Below are 21,327 nucleotides of genomic sequence, written 5' to 3' on the forward strand. Positions count from 1 at the left end.
TTTGCATTTGCCTCCGGAAGCGACCTCGTCATTCCACCAGGTAATATTGACTTTTTTTTCCCATGGCCATTCGTACTATCGTAGCATCGCTGTTGACAGTTGAGGCGTCTAATTTCCCCTTTCTTCGGTTTGTTATCATAGGGAGGACTATTTGAATTGCATATTTTTGGAGGCGAGGCGCCTTTTCATATAAATAAATGTGGAGAAATCTTGAAAATAAATCTCGTACCATTTTCAATGCTTTAGTATTTTCTATGCATTCGATAAATGTGAGGATCTTCAGATGCGCCCATCTGATAATATTTTTAAATAAGTGGAAAATTAGACTTTTTTAAAAAAAATCTTTTTTCAGTAATTTGCTTAGCAGTAAGTGTTTTATGTTCAACTTATTTTTCAGTTCATGTGCACAATGGAATTATATCCAAATTAAAAGCATTTAATCTGAGATTTTTAATTGTTGATTCATTATGTAAAAAGTTTTGATGAATAAAGTGGCCATTCGAGCTCTTGTTTCCATGAATAATACTAATTCATTTCCTAAAGTTTGAATTCGGTTTCTTTTGCATATAACCAAATCATCTGTTTAGTTATTTATTTAAAAACATCTAATCATTTCTTTTCTACTGATAATAAAGATGAATATATGTTTGCGTTGAAGTTCTACAGGCCAGACTGTCTGATCTACAGCTACCAAATTTGTCACATATATACCTTGGAGCATGGGAATATGCACGTTAGAGCGATTGTTTTTTGGAAATTTCAATTGGAATTTTAGTTAATTAATATTAAGCAGAATTTTTGCGTTTTCCCTCGATAATTTCCGAAATTGTTATCGCACAAAAATACGTTTTTCATAATTTCAAAATTTTCAAAAAATTTCTTTTAATAATACCAATAATCGTGCGAATTTTTGTTGAATTTTCGCAATTTTTAAAAATATTTTTTGCCTAATTTTCAGCAATAGATTACATTGTTTCCCTGAAGTTCAAACCATTTACATTATTTCATCATCTACATCGCACAATTTATCATCATTATTTAAAGTTAAAGAAGGAGGGTTTTATTTAATATCGGTGTAGTTTACGAGAGGAATAAAAAAGTAAAGTTACAATATCGTGAAATTTACATGATAAATAAACTACACATTTACATTTTTAATAGCGCCATGATGTCATTGGACTGGTCTCCATTAAAAAGTTTCATGCACACCATGAGCAGAGCACATGAAAGATAATTAAAGTAACACATTTTTATATCTTAACATGTAAGCAATTTCATGGTATCATGGATATATATGAAGTTATATCTAAAGATCTAATCAGTAATCAATATCTCTGATGGACCAGCTGGTTATCTAAGACGAATAATATGAAATATAAGTAAAAATAGAAAATATATTAAAAATTGAGTACTATTAATTCCAAATGTTAAACTGAAAAAATTACTCATTTAAATAAGTAAGTCTGGTTTTATTTTATTTTATTTATTTATTATTGTTATTATTATTATTATTTGTTTTTTTAAATAAAAAAAAGTGAAATTTATGAACTTTAAAAATCAAATGACGTTTTTGTTTTAAAAAATTAACATTTGTAAATTTAATATACATAATGTATTTACCTATGTATTAATGTAATGTGTATGTATCTTTTGCAATATGCATCTTTCTTCGTTTGTTAAATCAGATTTCATTCATGGGAAACCACAGAGACAGTTAAGTCTACAAAAATCAATTGGTCGTCAAGGGCACTTCTTTCTCACGATTCATAAAAAGGCGATATTATTTTTTTTACTCCCTCCCGCTGATTCGTTTCATGTTACTGAAAAGAATCAATGCAGTCGCGAATGCATTCGCTCGAAATCCGAAGCTCGAATTCCTGTGCCATCAGCGCGTTTCTCCAGAATACTAAACAGTGCCAAAAAACATTGAATCGGCAGCGTCCATCTTTGAAATGTTGAGGTCTGGAAACTGCAACGAAGTTCAAGGTTCACAGTTAAGTTGCAATTCGAATTACCTTTGCAGAAATAATTTATTTATCATGCATACGTACTTTTCCTTAAATCGTTATTCAACCTTTAACATCACAGATGGAGAATTAACGAGCTCTGTTAATTCACTTCCTGTCCTTATTTATATTTCTTTGTATCATTCTTACTAGATAGAGAAATGCTATCTGTTATCAATGATATACAAATTGTAAGGTTGGGAAAAGCTATACAGTGCATCATTTTATTCAGTTAAATAGACCTGTATCTGATCCTAAATTATATAAAAAATATTCTTGTGCAATGCAAGTAATAGATTTCTCATAATAAGAGATTTTCAGATACGAAGCATGCAGTATCGGGGACATGTTCAATCAGGCTTCTGATTTTTAACTACTAATAAAATGTTATTTTATTTTTTACTTGCTTATGTACGAAGTATACAAAGCGAAAGTATTATAACTCGAACTGGAGGTTTTTGACGAATCTTCACATTTCAAACCTCTCTGAGCCCGAAAAACACAATTTTCACATTGTCTGTCTGTGAATACGCTTTGAGCGGAACGTATGAAATTCGATATATAGTTTTCACATCAGATTTGTAGGTTTCTATAGAATTTTAAATGTTGTCCATTCGCAGGAATCCTGGCTGTATAGCTGTTCCAATGTGAATGATTAGGATGTAAAGAAATAAAATTAAATGAGTAGGATGTAAAGAAATAAAATTAAATGAGTAGGATGTAAAGACATAAATGGATAAAATTCGGTCTACAGATTTAGCATCTTGAATGTAGAACCGAATCAGACAAGCCATTGACACTCTGTCGGTCTCTATTTTCGCATGCATGTAAACGTAATAACTCAGAAATACACATAGAGACATAGAGTGATGAAATTTGGTATATGATCATGTTACTAAAATTATTGCGTGCCACATTTTGGTTTCATTTGCTCGAAAAATAAAAGATTTAAAAATTCATATTCATTTTTTTTTTTTACTATACATTGAAACACAGTAGTTTATTATACATTCTTGCGCCTACGACTTTGCCCAAAGTCCAGCATTTTATTTGGAGAAATTACGCCTTTATTAGTGAGTAAGCGAGAAAGTTTCGGAGAGACTACTCCCGTTGGTTTAAATGTTCTTATTATTACTTGTTTCTTAACATATACTGTTTGTATTATAAAAGTAACTGGTAAGATTTTTTGTGTGTATGAGTGTGTCTATTATTATAGATATATATTTGAAGGAAAAAAATCAAAAAGTCTGGCAAAGTTAAATTCATTCTTACATTTTCACGGAGTTTTTTTACTACATTGTATGAAAACTAATGACATTTTTGCCTTCTCAGTATATGATTTCACATTATAGAGATATATGGGTCCTTTCTTGGTGTTTCTGTATATGCAAATTCTGCATTTCAAACGGAGATTATTATATAGCTGTTTCTATAGCAGCTTGATGTGTAAATATACGTATTACATCATTCAAGAGTAATTGATGCCATTGACCCTAGATGTATAAAAATATAATAATTTATCACACTGTCTAAATAAAATATTAAAAATAACAAATAATATGCTAATTATCAAGTCTATTAAATCCATTCTATTGATATAATTGTGTTCGTTTCATGATATTTATAAAAATATCTTTTCTAACATTAAAAAATGATTTTGCTCGTAATTCTTATGCAATAACTTTAAAAACTTCCTTTATTTAATAGAAATATTTATCTTTGAATTATTTCTGTTTTTCTTTTAAAATGGTTTGTTTTGTTTATAGTTCTGTACAAAATAATAAATCTTGTTTAGGCAAAATAGCAAAATATGATTTTATCACTTTCATATTTTTTTTTTTTTTTTTGTAAAATATTCATCATGACACGATAACACGAAGAAATGTTCATATTTACTAAGAATACTTGCGAAAATAGAATGTAACTTTGTTCTTACAAACTTTCCAATATAACTTTTTAATATGAATAAAAAAAGATATTCTAATTATGATGTAAAATATAAATACTTCCGAAAAATTCTAAGAATTACAATTTTCAATTTATTGTTTTGCTATTTTCTCAAAATCTTTGTCTAAACAGGAAATGGAACAGTTACGGTTAATCCTTACATCAGAATGTTTGTTCTTGAAACAATTGTGTTATTGTATATAATAATTTTCACTGCATTTTTTACATGTTGATTCATATTTACTAAGAATACTTGTGAAAATAGAATGTAACTTTGTTCTTACAAACTTTCCAATATAACTTTTTAATATGAATAAAAAAAGATATTCTAATTATGATGTAAAATATAAATTATTTAATTGAAGAATCATTTGTTGATAGAGTATTTATAACAGGGAAAATCAAATACTTGGGGTTTTTTTTTTTTTTTTTTTTTTTTTCCCCTTTTGATGTCCATTTTGAGTATGCTAATTCTTTAAATTAGTTATTATTATCATCTGTGAACAAATTAATAATTCTTATTTTTGTGTAAATCTTTTGACGAATGAACTGTTACGAGTTTAAACGCTGCAAAAATGCACGTTTTCAGTGTGATGCAATTATTTCATTCCATTAATTTCTTTATAATTGGCATTACATCATTTATTATTATTATTATTAATTTCCCTGACTGTTCGTGACATTTTAAATGATTTGATTTTGATTGATTTGAATTGTGATTATAAATTTATAAACATCTAGCCATCTTAACTGTGAAGGAATTATTTCGCAATACGAGTGTAAGAGAACTGCTTTACTTGTTAACTCACTGACTAATAACAATTTACAGATCTGACCTCTCAATTTGCATTATTTTTGGAAAAAAAAAAAGTTAAATTGAATACTGATTTAACCAAAACCGTTTTGAAAAACGGTTTAATATTGATGACGCAAAATTATGAATTGTTTTGAGGAAATTTTATGAAAAGTAAATTAAAAACAAAATAAATCTCGTCAAATGTAAGAAACAAAAGGAATTTGTGCTATAAAGAAGAGTTTTAATTAAGTTGTCTAAAAATTCTATTTCAATCTTATTAAGCAAATATGGAAAAGGTTTGGAAATAACATAATTTATGAAAATCCATACATTATTTTTCACTGTTATAAAATTTGATTTATTAAAAAAATATTTTTTTTCAGTACGTAAGTTCCTTTTTAGTCTAAGAGCTAAACTGAAATTCTATTTATAACTAAATTTATATTCTTTTACTATTCATGTTATGTTTTAAATTTTATTTTAATAAAGAGTAATTAGTTTTCAGTGTGTAGGGCACTTCGTTCAGCTTTATAATAGAATGAAATTTATTTTTAGAATTAAAATTACTATTTTGTTCACTTTCATGCTGATTTTTTCACAATAGATTTGCCATTTTCATAAATAATCTCTTATTCAAGTCCGATTTTAATATAAGACCACACAAATTTATTTTCAGTTTTATAACTAAAATAACCTTCGCCTCATTTTTTTTTTTTTAATTTTATTTACACAGGTTGCAGAGACTCAAAAGGCCGCAGCATAGTTGTAATCGCAAGCGATGCCATCAAAGATGGCTTCCAACTTTCCTCGTGTCACTTAGCCCAGCTCCTTCTCTACTTCCACACCATTCCCAAGTAAGTACAGATTCGGGTTATTACGGGTATGAATTATTCATGCCTTCATTGGAGACAAGCATTTTGTATTCTGACAGTTGTCTGATATGAAGTCATGTCTTAACCTATCGCTTGTTTTCTGCTTTCTTCTTTTACACAATATTTGATTTGAAACTTGCAAATGACCTTTTCATTGGAAAGGAAATTTAAAACTGTGCCAGATGATATCGATATCAACTTTTATTGTTCAGCTATTCAAAGAGAGGTTAGATTGTTTAAATATGAATCGGTCATTTCATTTGTATGATACGATTTTTAGATTGGCACCGGTTACTCAGTTTACATTGAATTTCAAGTACTGCCTTATTACTTCGGAAAAACTTTTTATTTGTTTATGGAAGACATTAAAATTTACATAGTATCAATTATGGCGCGTGCTCTACAGCAATAAGGCAGGGATGCTGTAACCGATAATATCTAGTGCATTATAACCTTCTGACATAATTTTGATTTTGCTTTTTCTAGTTAGTCGAAATAATTTAAATAAGCAATAATGAAATAAATTTTAGATTTGATGCAGATATAATTAATAAATAAACTAATAAACTGTAATAAAACTAGGGAATTACGGATATACAATGAAAAAGACGGAAAACTACAAAAAAACGGACGTATATATCAGGATATATACGGGATGCAAACATATATTTATGGAAAACTACAAAATAAGCTTTAAAACACTGTGACGTCTCTTAAGAGCAAATAATAGTCAACAACCTTTTAATGTAATATGTTTTAATTAGTAATAAATTGCACACATCACAGGTACACATATATAAAAGATATAAAGTTATTTCAGTTTTAAATGGGCCGTTTGTTAACAATTTTCCAAGGCCATATTCCACGAAATACACCACACACACATAGTCTTACCACATAACACCACTCATCCTCACGTCACTCCATCACAGCTTCTGGTCTTTTTTTTTTTTTTTTCAGTTCGTACATAGAGGGCGCTAGTACCTTTTCTCGAATCTTGGCTCACAACAGTACCGATAGTGAAACAATTTTTAGCATGATTTTATATTTAAAAAAAACTTGCTCCACCACGAATGCAAAAACATAGCTCCTCATAACAAAAATGTGTGTAAAAGTTTGTTCTGATGTTAAACTGAGCAATTATAACTTAAAAAAGGCAAAAGTGCTTGCTCTTTATTGAAAGACAACAGCAAATGTCTGAAAATATTGTTAATTTGATAAACAAAATTGTGTTGTATGATTTTTTTTAAAAAATATTTAACTTATATAATAAATGTCTGTTAAGTAATTTTGAATAATGTTTGAAAATATTCTTTTTAATTAATTAAAGTTCTTTGGAAATAATCACTCTCAATAATATGTCAATACTACGTAATATGTGATATATTGATAAGAAGTGCTACTGATGATTAGGTAAACTATGTTGGAAGATATATAATTTATTGTCTGAACTTCGCATGATATACAGTTGTGGTGAAAACTGCAGTTTATACTTTTAAATATACTTTACTAATAAAGATGCCTAGAATAGGTATGCATCAATTAAAAGTGCTGCCTTAAGTCGACATACTAAATTTAAGCACTTTTCACATCAGGTATAGAAAATTATTACAAAAGGCAAATATAAAGCAGAACTTATTAAAATAATTCACTCCTGCCACCTCGTTAGATGTACAAGATTTTCTGACCCATTTTCTCAAAGCAATTTGTCTCACATTACAATAAAAATTAAATGAGGCATTGTTTTATTAATTAATAATAATTATCGACTAATTCGTGTACAAAATTATCTATTGAATATGCTAATATATTTTATATCGTGCTTTGATCTAAGAAACAATCGATATAGATAATTCTTTAAGGAACGTATAAATTGGATTATTTCTCATTACTATATATACATATCCTATTTATCGTTTTCCCTTTTACTCAAACAAAGATTCAACTTGGTGTGTAAACAAGCAGTGAAAAAAAAAATCCATCAAACAGACATTGAACATATCGTTTCTAATATATTATCCTAATATCTGTTCCCCATCTGTTATGCTGGAAAAAAAAATGAGGATTCATTTCCACACCTAATTTACACCAACGATCCATAACAATAAATCGAACCCATTGTTTTAACCACTGAACCTTGGATATTTTTCAAACCACAATTGTACCCTCTATAAATGCATAGTTACGATTTAAAGATCTCCGAACAAACCTTGGGAACTGGTTGTCAAATGTAAATCAGAATCCGCCCCTTATATCACGATCTGACATTTATAAACATCTAGAGGCAAGAAAGGTTTTGACCCGACATAGCTTGCTGAAAGCGAAGTGTGAGATAACCTTTTTCTGATCATTTGTTTTCTTCTAAATCTCTAACGATCGGTGATGAAAGTAACATTTATACACGACAGAGAATCGAACCCTGATGTATGAGAACTGCGGGCGTGACCGTTAACTACTGACATTGATTTTCTGTGTTAGCTTATCCATCAAACTCCTGAAAGAACAATAGTAGAAATCTATATTGTTTGTATTGTTTTGAGCAATTCGGTACTTTCCGCGGAATGTGAAAGCGGATCGTTTAATTGGAGGTACTACACCCTGCAGTAGTATTTCCTCATTATAAATGTAAAATAAGTACTGAGACCCTGAAAAATTGAATGGAAGTAATACTTATAATAATGACGTGTCTTCTGGAAATTCGATTGTGCATGCTCCAAATGCTTTCACATGTCCTTTGAGGTACTAATAACTATTTACACAATTTTTACGGATGTTAATGGTATATCAAACCCGAATGTGGGTTAAGGTAATTTTAAATACTTGGCGTGAGAAAAAGGAGATGATCGTCGTTGAACAATGGGAAACTCCTAATAAAGTAATGGTTCTGACTTATTGATGATTCATTAAATTTTTTGACTTGTTCTTGAATCATTATTATTTTTAAAACTTTCAATGCATATTCTGATTTAATTACACAATAAGTATAAATGTGGAATTTTTAATAAATTGTTTAAGTATTTGACATTCTAATTAAGTTGTGGAAATATCGCGAACAAAATTATTATGGAATATCATCGAACATTACGCACATAACATAACATAGCGCCATCATGCACCCCTGGTGTCTATAACACTGTTATCTTACCTGTTGGATGAGCACAAGATGGAAGGAAAAGAAGAGGACACAAAGAAAGAAAGAAGGATACGACAAACCATTGAGGGGTCTGCACAGAGAATCCCATCGGTGTCACATCCTGCAAGGCTGTATTTAATGTGTTGGCGATGTAATAATTAAATGAAGAGAGCAAGAATACCTAAAAACAAATGGTGACAATGGCTTGAACTTGTTGAACTGAAAATGTTGATATTTACAGACCCAATCTCTTTACATTTTTGAGGCCGTTACCTGTGGGTAAACTATATAGAGATTACTGATCGAAAAGGAAGAAAAAAAAGAAGAAGGAGGAAAAAAAATGGTAAATAATATTGTAAACATTTATATGACATGTATAAACACATAAACAACCATTGTAGAATCAGAAATCTGTATCTTCTGTCTTGGTTCTGGATAACAAATAACAATTTTGCCAGACTTGAATTATTTGTCTGATTTTGACCCTTTTCAGTAATAGTTTTTAATAAACCATTGAATTATTACTCCAAAAATTGAATTACAGGTGATGTTAAGAGAGCAAAAATGTGGCATTTGTTGATAAGTGCATCTTCTAAGTCATACCACGTCGTGTACTTACCAGACTTCGAGCTTAATAGTTTCAAAGTTTACATCATATGAAATCTTGCATTTTTGGAAATATTAAACATCTGAAGTTCACATCTCCCAGACTGAAAGATACTCTGGTGGCGTAGTGAACGAGACTGTTGCCAAAGTTGAGTGTGATACTACTGATGATATAAAGATCCATTCTGTAAATGTTGTTTTAAGAAAGATCTTATAATGTGTTGAATTGGCATTTGGCAGAATAGTTGGCGAGATTGGATTGCCGAACTTTTGAATTTTTACCCCAAATAAATATGTATAGAGCGTAATCGTGGGATACATGTTTTCTTTGCGAAGTCCGAAACATCTGCGTAGACAAAAGTGCTATACATAATTGTGTAGCTAGAAATTTTCTTGCACCAAACCCGGATGTGAAACTATTTAACTAAACAGAGGATATTTGACACGAATTTTTAGCATAATGACGACATGGAATAAAAGAAGACATGACATCATCATAGACTAAACAAATCATTAATCGTGTTCATTTCCTCTTTCTTACTCACTGTCACTGCAGAAAGTTTTGAGATACTTCTTTTATATATATATATATATATATATTCATCTTTTCAAGATTCGCATTTACTCCGAGAAAATTAACTTAACTTTATTACATTTCATCGGTTATGGATTATTACTATTCATAAATGTAATTTAAAAAGAATGCTTTTGAAAATTCTCTATTCGTGTGTAAAAAGAACTTCTATATTTTTTATTATTTTCTAATTTCAAAGTTTAATTTATAATTCGTTGTTTTAAATATTATGGAATCGTGAGTTCAATTTATTTTTCAAATTATCTACCAGAGGACGCCACGCGTATGAATGAAAATTAAGTGAAGTTAATGCATTAACTGATAATAATATTCTCAGAATATTTTTTTAAGTATAATTCATCAGATTTTTTTTTCATACACCATTGCGTTCACTTAATTATTGGAATATTATGAAATCGAACATTTGTTTCAATAATATTGGGAGCAAACGTGGATATTGTACAATCTAGTGTCATAATAGATAAATAAAAAAATATATATATATTCACAAAATTAAAAAAAATATTAATGTAAAATAAATCATTTACATTCTAAGTATGTTCTGAAATGTGAAATTAGATTGTCCATCTTAATAAAAAAAGGGGCCTCATAATATATATTGCATTGAGCCACAAAACATCTAAATCTGCCGCTACTATCTACATTAAATATGTTGAATTTCGTTTCTTTTTTGCTATTCCTACTTGATAGGGAAGAATTTTGTTTTATTAATTTATCTTATATGCTTTGTATCCGAGAGCATAGTTGGCATTCAAGTATAATCATCGAATGACGAAAAATTATATGCATTAAAAACATTTTATTATCTGCGGCTTCCATAGAGCAGGCACTATTATATTCCCTCTTTTAGAAAAAAGAGCGATATTTATCTTAGTTGTAACGTTTATGTCACTTCGTACGAATATGTCTTATTTGAATATACTCGATAAACTGTCTCAAGTGAATTAAATAGGCTATTTCCCAAAGATATATTTATCTTTTTCAAAGATAGATAACCGTGAAGATGGGAATAGGAGATAACTTCAATCCGTAACAGAGAGAGAAACTGAAGAAGGGAGAATAACCCTTCGAAAAAAAAAGTCGTTCAAACAGTACTCGGCTGTGTTTGAAACCTTCGAGTTTTCCTTTTTTTTATTGTAAGTTGAAGTACAACCAAAAGGACACAGACCGAATACACAATTAGAGAAAGGAAGTAAACATTCGAAACATTTGTTTCCCTTTCAGATCAAACCGCGTGTGGTCCTGTCTTGCGAATGTAAATCTTGTCACAAAAAAATGGCAACGTATTAGATAGAAAGTTAGAAAAAAAAAAGGCACTGAAGAAAAAGACACCTTAGAATCATCAGAAACTGGAGTGGAGTAATCCATGCATGGAACGGCGTGCCTTAGGGTGAGCGGAGTGCATACAGAAGTAGGGCGTTCGGAAAATAGAGGGGAGAAGCGAGTGATATGATTACAGGGGTGAAAAGAATGCGTATTTAAGTATCAGCTACTCGATACGTATGTTACTTTTGAATTTCTGCTTTAATTTAGTCCGTGGTGTCTATTTTTAGCGAACTCATTGCGACGAAGAAAATGTAAATCCCGCTCCCAGAAAGGCGTGAATTAGAAATTCATTGCAGATGCGCTGTGTTGTTCATCATATTTCTATGATAGATGTCTCAAGGTGTAATTGTCATTCGAAAAGCGTGTTTGAAATCGTGAAGTAAAATCAACATATTGAATCTTCTATTGCTTCTGGTATGGCTTAAGGATGAAGTGTGTACTTCTTTTGTATTAATTCTGAGCAAACAACAAATCTAAGAGAATAATTGATATCATATGTAATAAATGTGTTATTGTTCCATGAAAATAGATGTTCTTCAATAAGTTATATATATATATATTTATAATGGAGTGCGTTTGCGGAAAATCTGTATCTTAGTTGCCGTCGCATAAGAGAAGGGCTTTGTTAGTCTAAAATGTCAAATGAAAAATATAACCTGTTTTATTAGGAAATAACGCATGAATATTTTAAACATTATACAATAACTCATTTTACGTTTTTTTTTGTTTTTTTTTGTAATTGACATAATAAGGTTTTAACAACAATAAGAATAACAATTCTTTCTTCTAATATATTTTATTGATGAATGAGGATATTATAATACTAAGATCTAGGACATGTGTTTAAAAAATGTAGAAATATTTAGACTCGTTTTTGTCAAATAATCATGTTTAAAATGAGAAATGTATCTGGCAATTTATCATGAAATTTCTTTTCAGTAGCTACAAAAAGATTGTACTAATTCTTTACCCACCAATTGTATTGAGTGTTCCCAATTTATATATTTTAATTATTTATATTTTCTGAAGTTGTATACTGAAAGTGTTGCAGTCAAGTTCCGTTGATCATTTTTCTTCTCCATCAAGTGATTATAAAATCTAAAGCCAGGGATAATTATAATTCTTTGTAAAAAAAATCATATAGTACATAATTTTATGATCTAAAAATGCAAGTTTGAGTTAAATGTGACTCATTATCGTTAAAAAGATATTGAGAAATTCTTAGCTTGACAATTTCAATTTAGTAGAAGTTAGAAGACATTTTGTATTTTTTTATTTTATTGAAAACATAAGTGCATTCTCAGAATAATGTTCTTTTCAATAAAAACCAACACTACTTAGTGAGAGTTATGAAAAATTAATCATATTTTCATTTACTTTTACCATTAACTTCGAATTCTATTAATGCTATTATCTTTTTCCAAAAATTACTTATAAATTTTTGATATCTTCATATTTTACGTGCAAATTTTTAGCATATTTTCAACTTAGATTCTAGATTCACCGGGTTCTTTTTATTTTTTAATAAAAGTTGAACACGATATCTATAAAAGGTGAAAGTAAAACTATGGAAATTATAATATTGATTCAGGTGTCAGAATAGAAAAAGTGTGATTTTAAAGGTGTATTTTAAAATATTTCTTTATAGTTTTGTTAGGATATTTTGTTTTACTACTTTTTTACCTTAATTCGAATATTTTATCTGCGATACTGATAATATTTGCTATTTAATTCCAACTGAAAAAAGAATTGCTTGTAGATTGGTTGTACACATAATTTGTGTTTTTCCAAAACCTGATTTTCAACGTGTTCTCGCTTTCTTTTTATGTATATTGTTGAATTCTTCAGGCATTATTAATTTCCCCCTTAAGTTGATGAAATGGCTCCAGCCAGAACGAAATAATAATTGTAATTGGCATTTATGTAATATATATGTAAAATAAAATGTCTCTTGCCTATTAGACCTGATAAATATAGATCAATACTATTATAGAAATAGTCTTATACAAAAGTAATTTTTTCCTTTCATACTTCGCAACATCCATTAACAAAGTGATTTATTCTTTCGTAACTCATTTTGCTTGCCTTCAGACCCATATCATGTCATTGATATGCTACGACTACATTCTTAAGCAACTTCTCAACACCTCAAAACGAAAATGATCGGTAATTATTCAAAGTATCGGTAAAGTAAATGAGATATTCGATTAATTACTTCATGAATAGATAATGGCACTGAACATCCAAAGATAGGGCTGTTCCCAAACTGTCTGGAGTTTCAATGACTTAATAAAAAAAAAAAAATCCTCGGCTCGTTTGTATGATGAAATTAGGCGTAAATCAGCAGTAGTAACTTCAATGCTATCATAAAACGACTTGTTCTGGAAAGTAATCCGATGACAAGTGCACAAACCACACCCCTCTGTGTGATGCATAACCCAGTTTTCAGCTTGAAATTTTCTTTTGATGAATCCTAAAATCAGTGATCTTTTTGAAGAATGTATTGCACTGTTTGTGTTTATAAGGGTTTTACGTTTTAAAATTAAACATGAAATTATTAGTTCTTAAGGAATTATTGATAAAATAGTAAATCGCTCTTTTCTGTTACTAAGGGATGTGTGAAAATTAATGTTAATCTAATGTTATTCTGTTATACCATTGTTTACTATTCTTAATTTACTTAATATATAGTAAATTTAATAATTTATAAACAATTGTTATTTTAATTCAGAAAACTACTACATCTATTATAGCTCAAGACTTAATCCATGCCTTTTATTTAAAAATTCACTAATAATTATCATATAATAACGATTTCATAAGATCAGCTTTATTGTAAGAATAATCTTATGAAAATGCATTTGAATTATAATCGATGCCTTTTATTTAAAAATTCACTAATAATTATCATATAATAACGATTTCATAACATCAGCTTTATTGTAAGAATAATCTTATGAAAATGCATTTGAATTATAATCGATGTCTTTTATTTAAAAATTCACTAATAATTATCATATAATAACGATTTCATAACATCAGCTTTATTGTAAGAATAATCTTATGAAAATGCATTTGAATTATCAATAACTAATTCTTTTTTAAATAAGATTTTAAGATATTTGTTTATTATCATTTTTGTTTTATTTTTGAGAGAGGGAATTACAGAAAGTTGTTTCGCTCTGTTTCAGAGTCGTCAGATGGTATTCTCGCGACTGTTCATTATAAATAATCTTTTTAATTCGACTTTGCTTTTATTTGGATTACTATTTTGAGCTTTGAGGCATACAGAGAATATTTGATCCGTATTATCGAACATTTTATCAGTCCTAACTCTTTACATTAAAAAGTTATTTTTAAAAAATCTGAGCAATTCGCTTACAGTTTTTATAAAATTGTTTAATATGACGTAACCTGGTCTATTATATAATCGATCGATCTGTATTTTTTAAACTTCAAGCATATCGTGAACACCGTTTTGAAGATGATATCTGTAATATTACGTCCATCAGTCTCTAGCGGTGGTTCAAGGTATAATATGGCTGATGAACTTGAATCAGACTGCAGATTAAGGATTGCATCCTCTGGTTGTGCTCTTAGTATTACTTGATATTGTTAAAATGTTGTGTATTTTAGCAATGAATTTCTCTTTGCTATACGATTAGTTGCTAAGTTTTTTTCCCTGAATTTCTTTCAAGCCAAGTATAAATGTTGAATTCTTCAGGAATTATTATTGAAATGTAATTCGCCGTCTTATCTTTGTCATATATCAAAATTTTGTCCCATGTCACTTTGAGTAATAGATGATGTCCTCGCCTTTATCATAATTTTTTCATTAGTGGATTTTGTTAGATATTCTTAATGGAATGAGGAATTAGTACCCCTAATATAATTTGAGTTCGTATACAGGAAGCGCATCAATTTTTCATTTCATTGTTGGTATTGTTGGCAATGCTTGAAATTCAAGCAAAATGGATTGACAAAATGAAAAATATATATGTTTTTGTTTAAGTGTTTCCCATGAATTTTTTACGTTTTGATAAGATGCATGAGGTGTACTTGATAAACCAATATCTGTAGGGTAGGGCAATTATGAATGCAGTTCAAAAATGTCATTTGAAACATATATTCAAATTCAATTTCCAGAACTGATTATTCTTTTTCATTCCATGTTCATTTCTTTACTTTTGTAATTCTTATTTCAATTGTATATTTTTATTTTCTCATAACTGAAGTATACAGAAAGTGTCGTAATTATCAAAATAATTCGAACTCGAGATTTTGATGAATCTTCACATTTCATATCTCTCCGAATCCGAAAAACACTGTCTGTCTGTCTGTCTGTGAATACGATAACCCAAAAATGCTTAGAGCTAGATGGATGAAATTAATATTTGGAATTATAATCAAATGTGTAGATTTCAATCAAATTTTGAACGAAATATTTTTACAGGAAATTTGTCTGACTATTTGAGTACAAATGAATGCTATAATTATAAAACGTAAAGGGCTAGGTTTATAAAATTTGATACATAGGTTTAGTATGCAAAATATAGATTCTTCGCAACCAGATCTGCCCGAGGGTTTACCATCTGTCGTTCTGTCCTTTCGCACGCGTGTACGCTTAAATGACTTAAATCAATGAAATTCGATATGTTATCAAATATCTACAACTGTAGTTTTGTGTCAAATTTTGATGTCAGTCTCTTGGTAAAAAAGCATTCAAAATATATATTATCACGATATATTCAGTAAAAATTCTAAGCACACCGAAGATTTTATTTTGTAACTATCGTTTTCTCCAATGCTTTCTGGCCTCTTACTTAAGATTCACAATTTTATGCGGGGGAAGGGAGATGAAATTTTTATTGAAAGGCCTGAGAGAAAATTTCGCAGAGACCACTCCCGCTTGTTAATTAAACCTTTATTCATGTTTTGCATTAAATGTATTGTCATTAAATATAGTGCCTTCAGTAAATATGTGTTATTTTAATATTTTATGTACTTTAAAATTTATGGATACTCCACTCTTTTTGTAGATACTCCGAGGTTTTTACTTACTTCTTAAAAAGTAGTCTATAAAATTAAAAAAAAGAAGAAAAGATTGAAAAAATAAAAAATAAAATTTATCTGCCGCCCTCCTCCGAGTCGATAGAAGTAGAAAAAAAATATTGGAAAGAAATTGTAACTTTATTTTCTTCTTCTTCTTGAATGTAAAGAAATAATTAGAAGGGAAAGAGAAACATGACAATAAAAGTAACTATAATACAGCAAATCCGAATGGCATTTTTCCCCCTTCTTTTTTTAGTCTTTCTTTTATACTGGAAAGATTAACGTCGACCGCTGAGTTCCGCTGGTATTATTGATTTCCCGGCAATTCAATCTGCGGTTTGCTACAACAATGATGGCCATGTAATGTAGACTTTAAATCTCTGGTCTCTTATGTTAAATCCACGGGATAACACATTTATTAGTGTTTTTCTCTCTTAGAGAAAGTATGCGAACCTGTTTTGCATATTTCACGGCCCAAAGTGCCTAACTGAATGAAGCTCCTGGATGGGACTTCACGGTCCATTTGATTAACCCTGTAATTTGGGAAATGCGTTTTTCGTGTCATGCATTTTCAATGAAGACTTGAATGGAGGAGATAAGTGTTCGTCTCCTGCGGATGCTATCAACTTGATTAATTCGGAATAGTAGCCGATTAATTGCTGCAGACGCGTTCGGCTTTTTGATTCTGGTCTTGTTCTGTATACGACATGCACAAAGAAAGTAATTTCGGTTTGTTCGTCATGTGATTTTACGCTGTTTCGGCGTTATTAGTTACCAGCAGTGGAATAAATTCACATTTATCGCTTGCTAATGTATGAGGAATGGCATCCTTCTGTAAGACTTTTCTATAAATTATGCACCTGTATACCATTTCCTTCGGAGTGGGGTGTATGCACCAAAAGAATGCATTTAGTATGAGTCACGTTTATTTTAAAAGAAAAAAAACCAAATGCATGCATTGTATATCATATATATTCATAAAATCGAAATAAAATGGATGTTTTATTATAAAACTCGAATTTTATAAATTTATAATTATGCAAACTTATATACTTTTGAACAGTTAATTGATAATATATTGCTTTAATTCTTATTTTCAAAAGATTTAAACTAATTATTACTCATTTTTAAAGCTTTTGCATATCATATTTTTATGAATTCATGAGAAATTGGTTTTTAATTGGATGCATTTCCTAATAATGACTGTTGGTAGAAATTGTTTTATTCATTTAATTTTCGCCTTACTTTAACTTATTCAAATGAATTGTATCAATTTTTATCGTAATTTTTTTTTTTGTTTCAATTAAAATAAAACTCGGTTTATTATTATTGTTACGCTTTTAGGAGAATTTTTTTTTAAAAAAATGATCATCTTCATGTATTGGAAACTTTAATCGAACTTTAAAATTGAAGCTTTGTTGGCTACAATGAATAATATGTTGAAATTGAAAAGTCATTTGTAGAAACTTTACTTTTATTAATATTAATTACTTGTAATTGACCAATTAAGAATAAAAATAAATAATAAGCAATGATTTTCTTGATTTGTAAACTCCTGATAAATATCAGCAACCTAATTTATTTTCTTTATTTAATTTATTTGAAAATCTCAACGCTGTGTGATAAAATTATTCATTGTAATGAGAGTAAAAAGTTCTTCTACGTTAATTTATATGTAATAAACATATGATAAACATGAAAATTGAACCATAGAATTGAATCGCAGAATATCAAGAATTTTTTTTTAATTTAAAATTTAACACTACGCTGAGAGTTTTCCTTTATTCATAAAATTTATTATAAACGAAAAATTTTCTAAATAATTTATATAAGCTGCTGGCGATACACGAAATTCGGGTGTTATAAAGAACGTCCTAGCGAAGAATTAAATATATTTTATTTTAATATTTAACATATGCCTCCAAGGTTTATTTGCAAAAGCGAAGATTTCAAATATTTTATATGAATAAAACAATGAAGTTCAGGTCTAATTCCAATTCCCATTCCCATCTAACCATTAGAAACAAGAATTTAAATAGTTCTTTTTAAACTTTTTCTATAGAAATATTCCATATCTTTCATGTTATAATTTTTATATTTTCATATGCATAATTTTGATTAAAAAATTTTTTAATCATACTTTTCCGTGACATATGTGACTTTTTAAATAATATTTTTATATTATTTAAAAAGTCATTGCACTGGGGAAAGAATATTAAATAATGAAATAATTTTTAATTATACTTTACTGGTAAACGTATACAAACACGATAAATATAAATATGAAACATAAAAACATATTAATTGTCATTTATAATGATTATTTTTATATTTTTTCTATTTTTATACAATCATAGAAAATGTTATTTAAAAATTCGTTAAATTTTGTTTTCTGAAATTTTTTTATATTTCTTTTCTACTTAAAAAAAAAAGGATTTGTTGATTGCAACAATGGAGATTTCCAGAACCATGTATAACTCCATATGCTAACCTCACTTTAAAAATGTGAAACGTCATTTTTCTTCCTATTAAATGTCGAAATATTTGACCACCGGAGTAGTGACAGTAATTGAGATCGTTCAATTAAAGTTTATTCTGAATATATTTGTCACAAAATCGTTTTGCTCCACCTGCATTAACCTCCCCTGGACCATAATTAAAAGTCCAACCAATGACGTGAAGCTTGCCGATTATTATTAACTGAACACTGTAATTAAACATGATGGATATATTGACAATCGCCGGAACATGACTTTCTTGTTTGAGGTGTTAACAAATTGAATACGTATACGTATTTTTTTTTCAGGAAAGAAGTCATTGGGAAGGGGTTTCTTGTCTTAATCGACGCTTTGAAGCATACTGAAGATTTCTGGAGTGCACTTGACGAGGCATTTTGTCTGATCGAAGTAAGCTCTTTGAATGTTGTGTCATTTTATTTCAATGTAATTATTTGGATCAAAAAAGTTTTTTGGAAAAATGTTGTTTTTTCAAAAACAATTTCTTATTATTTGCAGGCCAATCTCTCAAATGTGATAAGCGACGTTTTAATTCTATTTGAAGAGAATAAAGAGGTTCCTGACACAGCCACTTTGCTTCCTACAAGTAGAATACAAGTAAGTTTGACTTCTCGGAGCAATTTCTGTAATATTATGAATTGTTTCTTTAGTAATTATTCAATTATTTTATTTGTTAGATCCTATTATGAAATGTATATAAATGTGATATTTTAAAATAATGGCTTTGTTTTATTTCTAATTCAATTAATTATTCAGTATTAATTTGACTTAAATTGCTAGTATTATATATATAATTGACCATTTGCATATTTTTTAAACTTAAAAACAATTATTATTAAGTATTGAGTTTGATCTTGTAGTTTATTTTAATTAATACACTTTCTCTGAGTATGGGCAAATATCATTGTTTTCTTTAAAAAAATTCATGAGAAAAATTCTTTCTTTCATTCTTTTTAAAAGATACCATAAAATAGACTATTGTTAAATTAATTCTTTCTAGTCTTTTGCCCTCTATGTTACAAATGACAAAAAGTTAGTTTGACTGAAATTTATTTCAATAAATATAATTTTTATTCGCTTCTTTTTTTAAAATAATGGCTATCAATGCATGATTTAATTTTATGAATAAAACTTTTGGTAAAACGTTATCAAAATATATTTGAAGATTTAAATCATTCATTTTCATGATCTATTTTGGTAATCCTGATCTCTGCATTATCTATCTGCTTTAAATTTGATCTTTCAAATATTTATTTTAATAAACTATTATTTCCTCATAATTAAAATAATATTATATTTTCCTCAGATTTTTTTTAAACATTCCTAGTACTGTATGAGCATTCAGGCTGTTTATTAATCTGTATTATAAGCTGCTAGATTCGCGATTTTCGCTAAAAAAAATTTCTCTGTAAATTTAAACGTTCCTTTTACACAATAAATCTTTTTTTTTTTTTTCCCTTATAAGAAAAATTGCAACCTGCATTTATGAAACATTTCCTTTTCTCCTTAGTTTGAAGTAGTGTCTTCCAGAGAAAAACTACTAAATTTCATCCAGAAAGATCAGTTGCTTTGTCAATATGGAGGAGACTATCTATATGATCATCAAGAATGGATAAGTTTCCGAAAAGTAATATTGATCATTATGATTATAATTATTACGGTTGAATTTTTATGTTTTGTAATGTTTTTTGATAAATCAAATTTTGATCCATATTGAAAGAAGTGAAGCTTTACTAAAAGTTTGTCTAATTATTTCCTGATTTTACTGTATAATTTAGGGTGTTTGACTAAAATGTTTATTTTTATGCATAGAATTGAATTGATAAGATTCGGATGAAATCACAATATTATTTTGTGTCATTTTTAATGTATTTGTAGTTTGCTTGAAAGTTTTAATAACTCTTATTTCTTAAAAATTCTCATTATAATTTAAGCATTTTTTCAAAAGACATTTATTATAGCATTCATTTAGTCATCCACAAATTAAGAAAAAAAAATCGTGAAATATTTAGGCTTTCCTGCTTTATAAACATGAGCCGAGAGCAGTATCATATATTTTCTTCAATTCCATGTCTCTCTCTATTTTTTTTATTTACATTGCAGAATTTAATTTCAGTATAGTTAACATGTTCATTTAGAATTAATTTCTTCCTTTTGATGGACATAGAACTCATCAAATCATTTATTTCGAATGTATTCCATGACTCTTTTTTAGTAAATACACAAACAAACACATAAAATAAATAAATAACAATCCTGTGAAACTTTAAGCTCTTATTTTCTATGATAGAGAAAGAGAAGAATATGCTATTAATTTTTCCTAATTCTTGATTTGAACAGAGTCTGTCTTATTAACAAATTTTGATATGGAAATCAAATAAATATTTTACTGGGACATTCTTTCTTTGCTGGTTTTTAGCATTTATGCAAAATATTTAATTTGAGAACTCATTCTGAGTTTTATATCTACTAAAAGCT

General features: G+C 28.6%; 1 protein-coding gene across 2 annotated transcripts in view; it reads left to right on the forward strand.

Annotated features, from left to right (window-relative positions):
* Positions 1-21,327, forward strand: part of LOC129961612 (pleckstrin homology domain-containing family G member 4B-like) — a 544,990-nt gene that overhangs the window by 397,087 nt on the left and 126,576 nt on the right. For both annotated transcript variants that reach the window (XM_056075118.1, XM_056075119.1), the window contains 4 exons: positions 5,483-5,603; positions 19,140-19,239; positions 19,348-19,446; positions 20,360-20,476. In XM_056075118.1, the coding sequence (XP_055931093.1) occupies positions 5,483-5,603; positions 19,140-19,239; positions 19,348-19,446; positions 20,360-20,476 (437 nt within the window). The remainder of the gene's footprint in view (positions 1-5,482; positions 5,604-19,139; positions 19,240-19,347; positions 19,447-20,359; positions 20,477-21,327) is intronic.

This window comes from Argiope bruennichi, chromosome 2 (assembly GCF_947563725.1).
Source record: "Argiope bruennichi chromosome 2, qqArgBrue1.1, whole genome shotgun sequence".
NCBI lineage: Eukaryota > Metazoa > Arthropoda > Arachnida > Araneae > Araneidae > Argiope > Argiope bruennichi.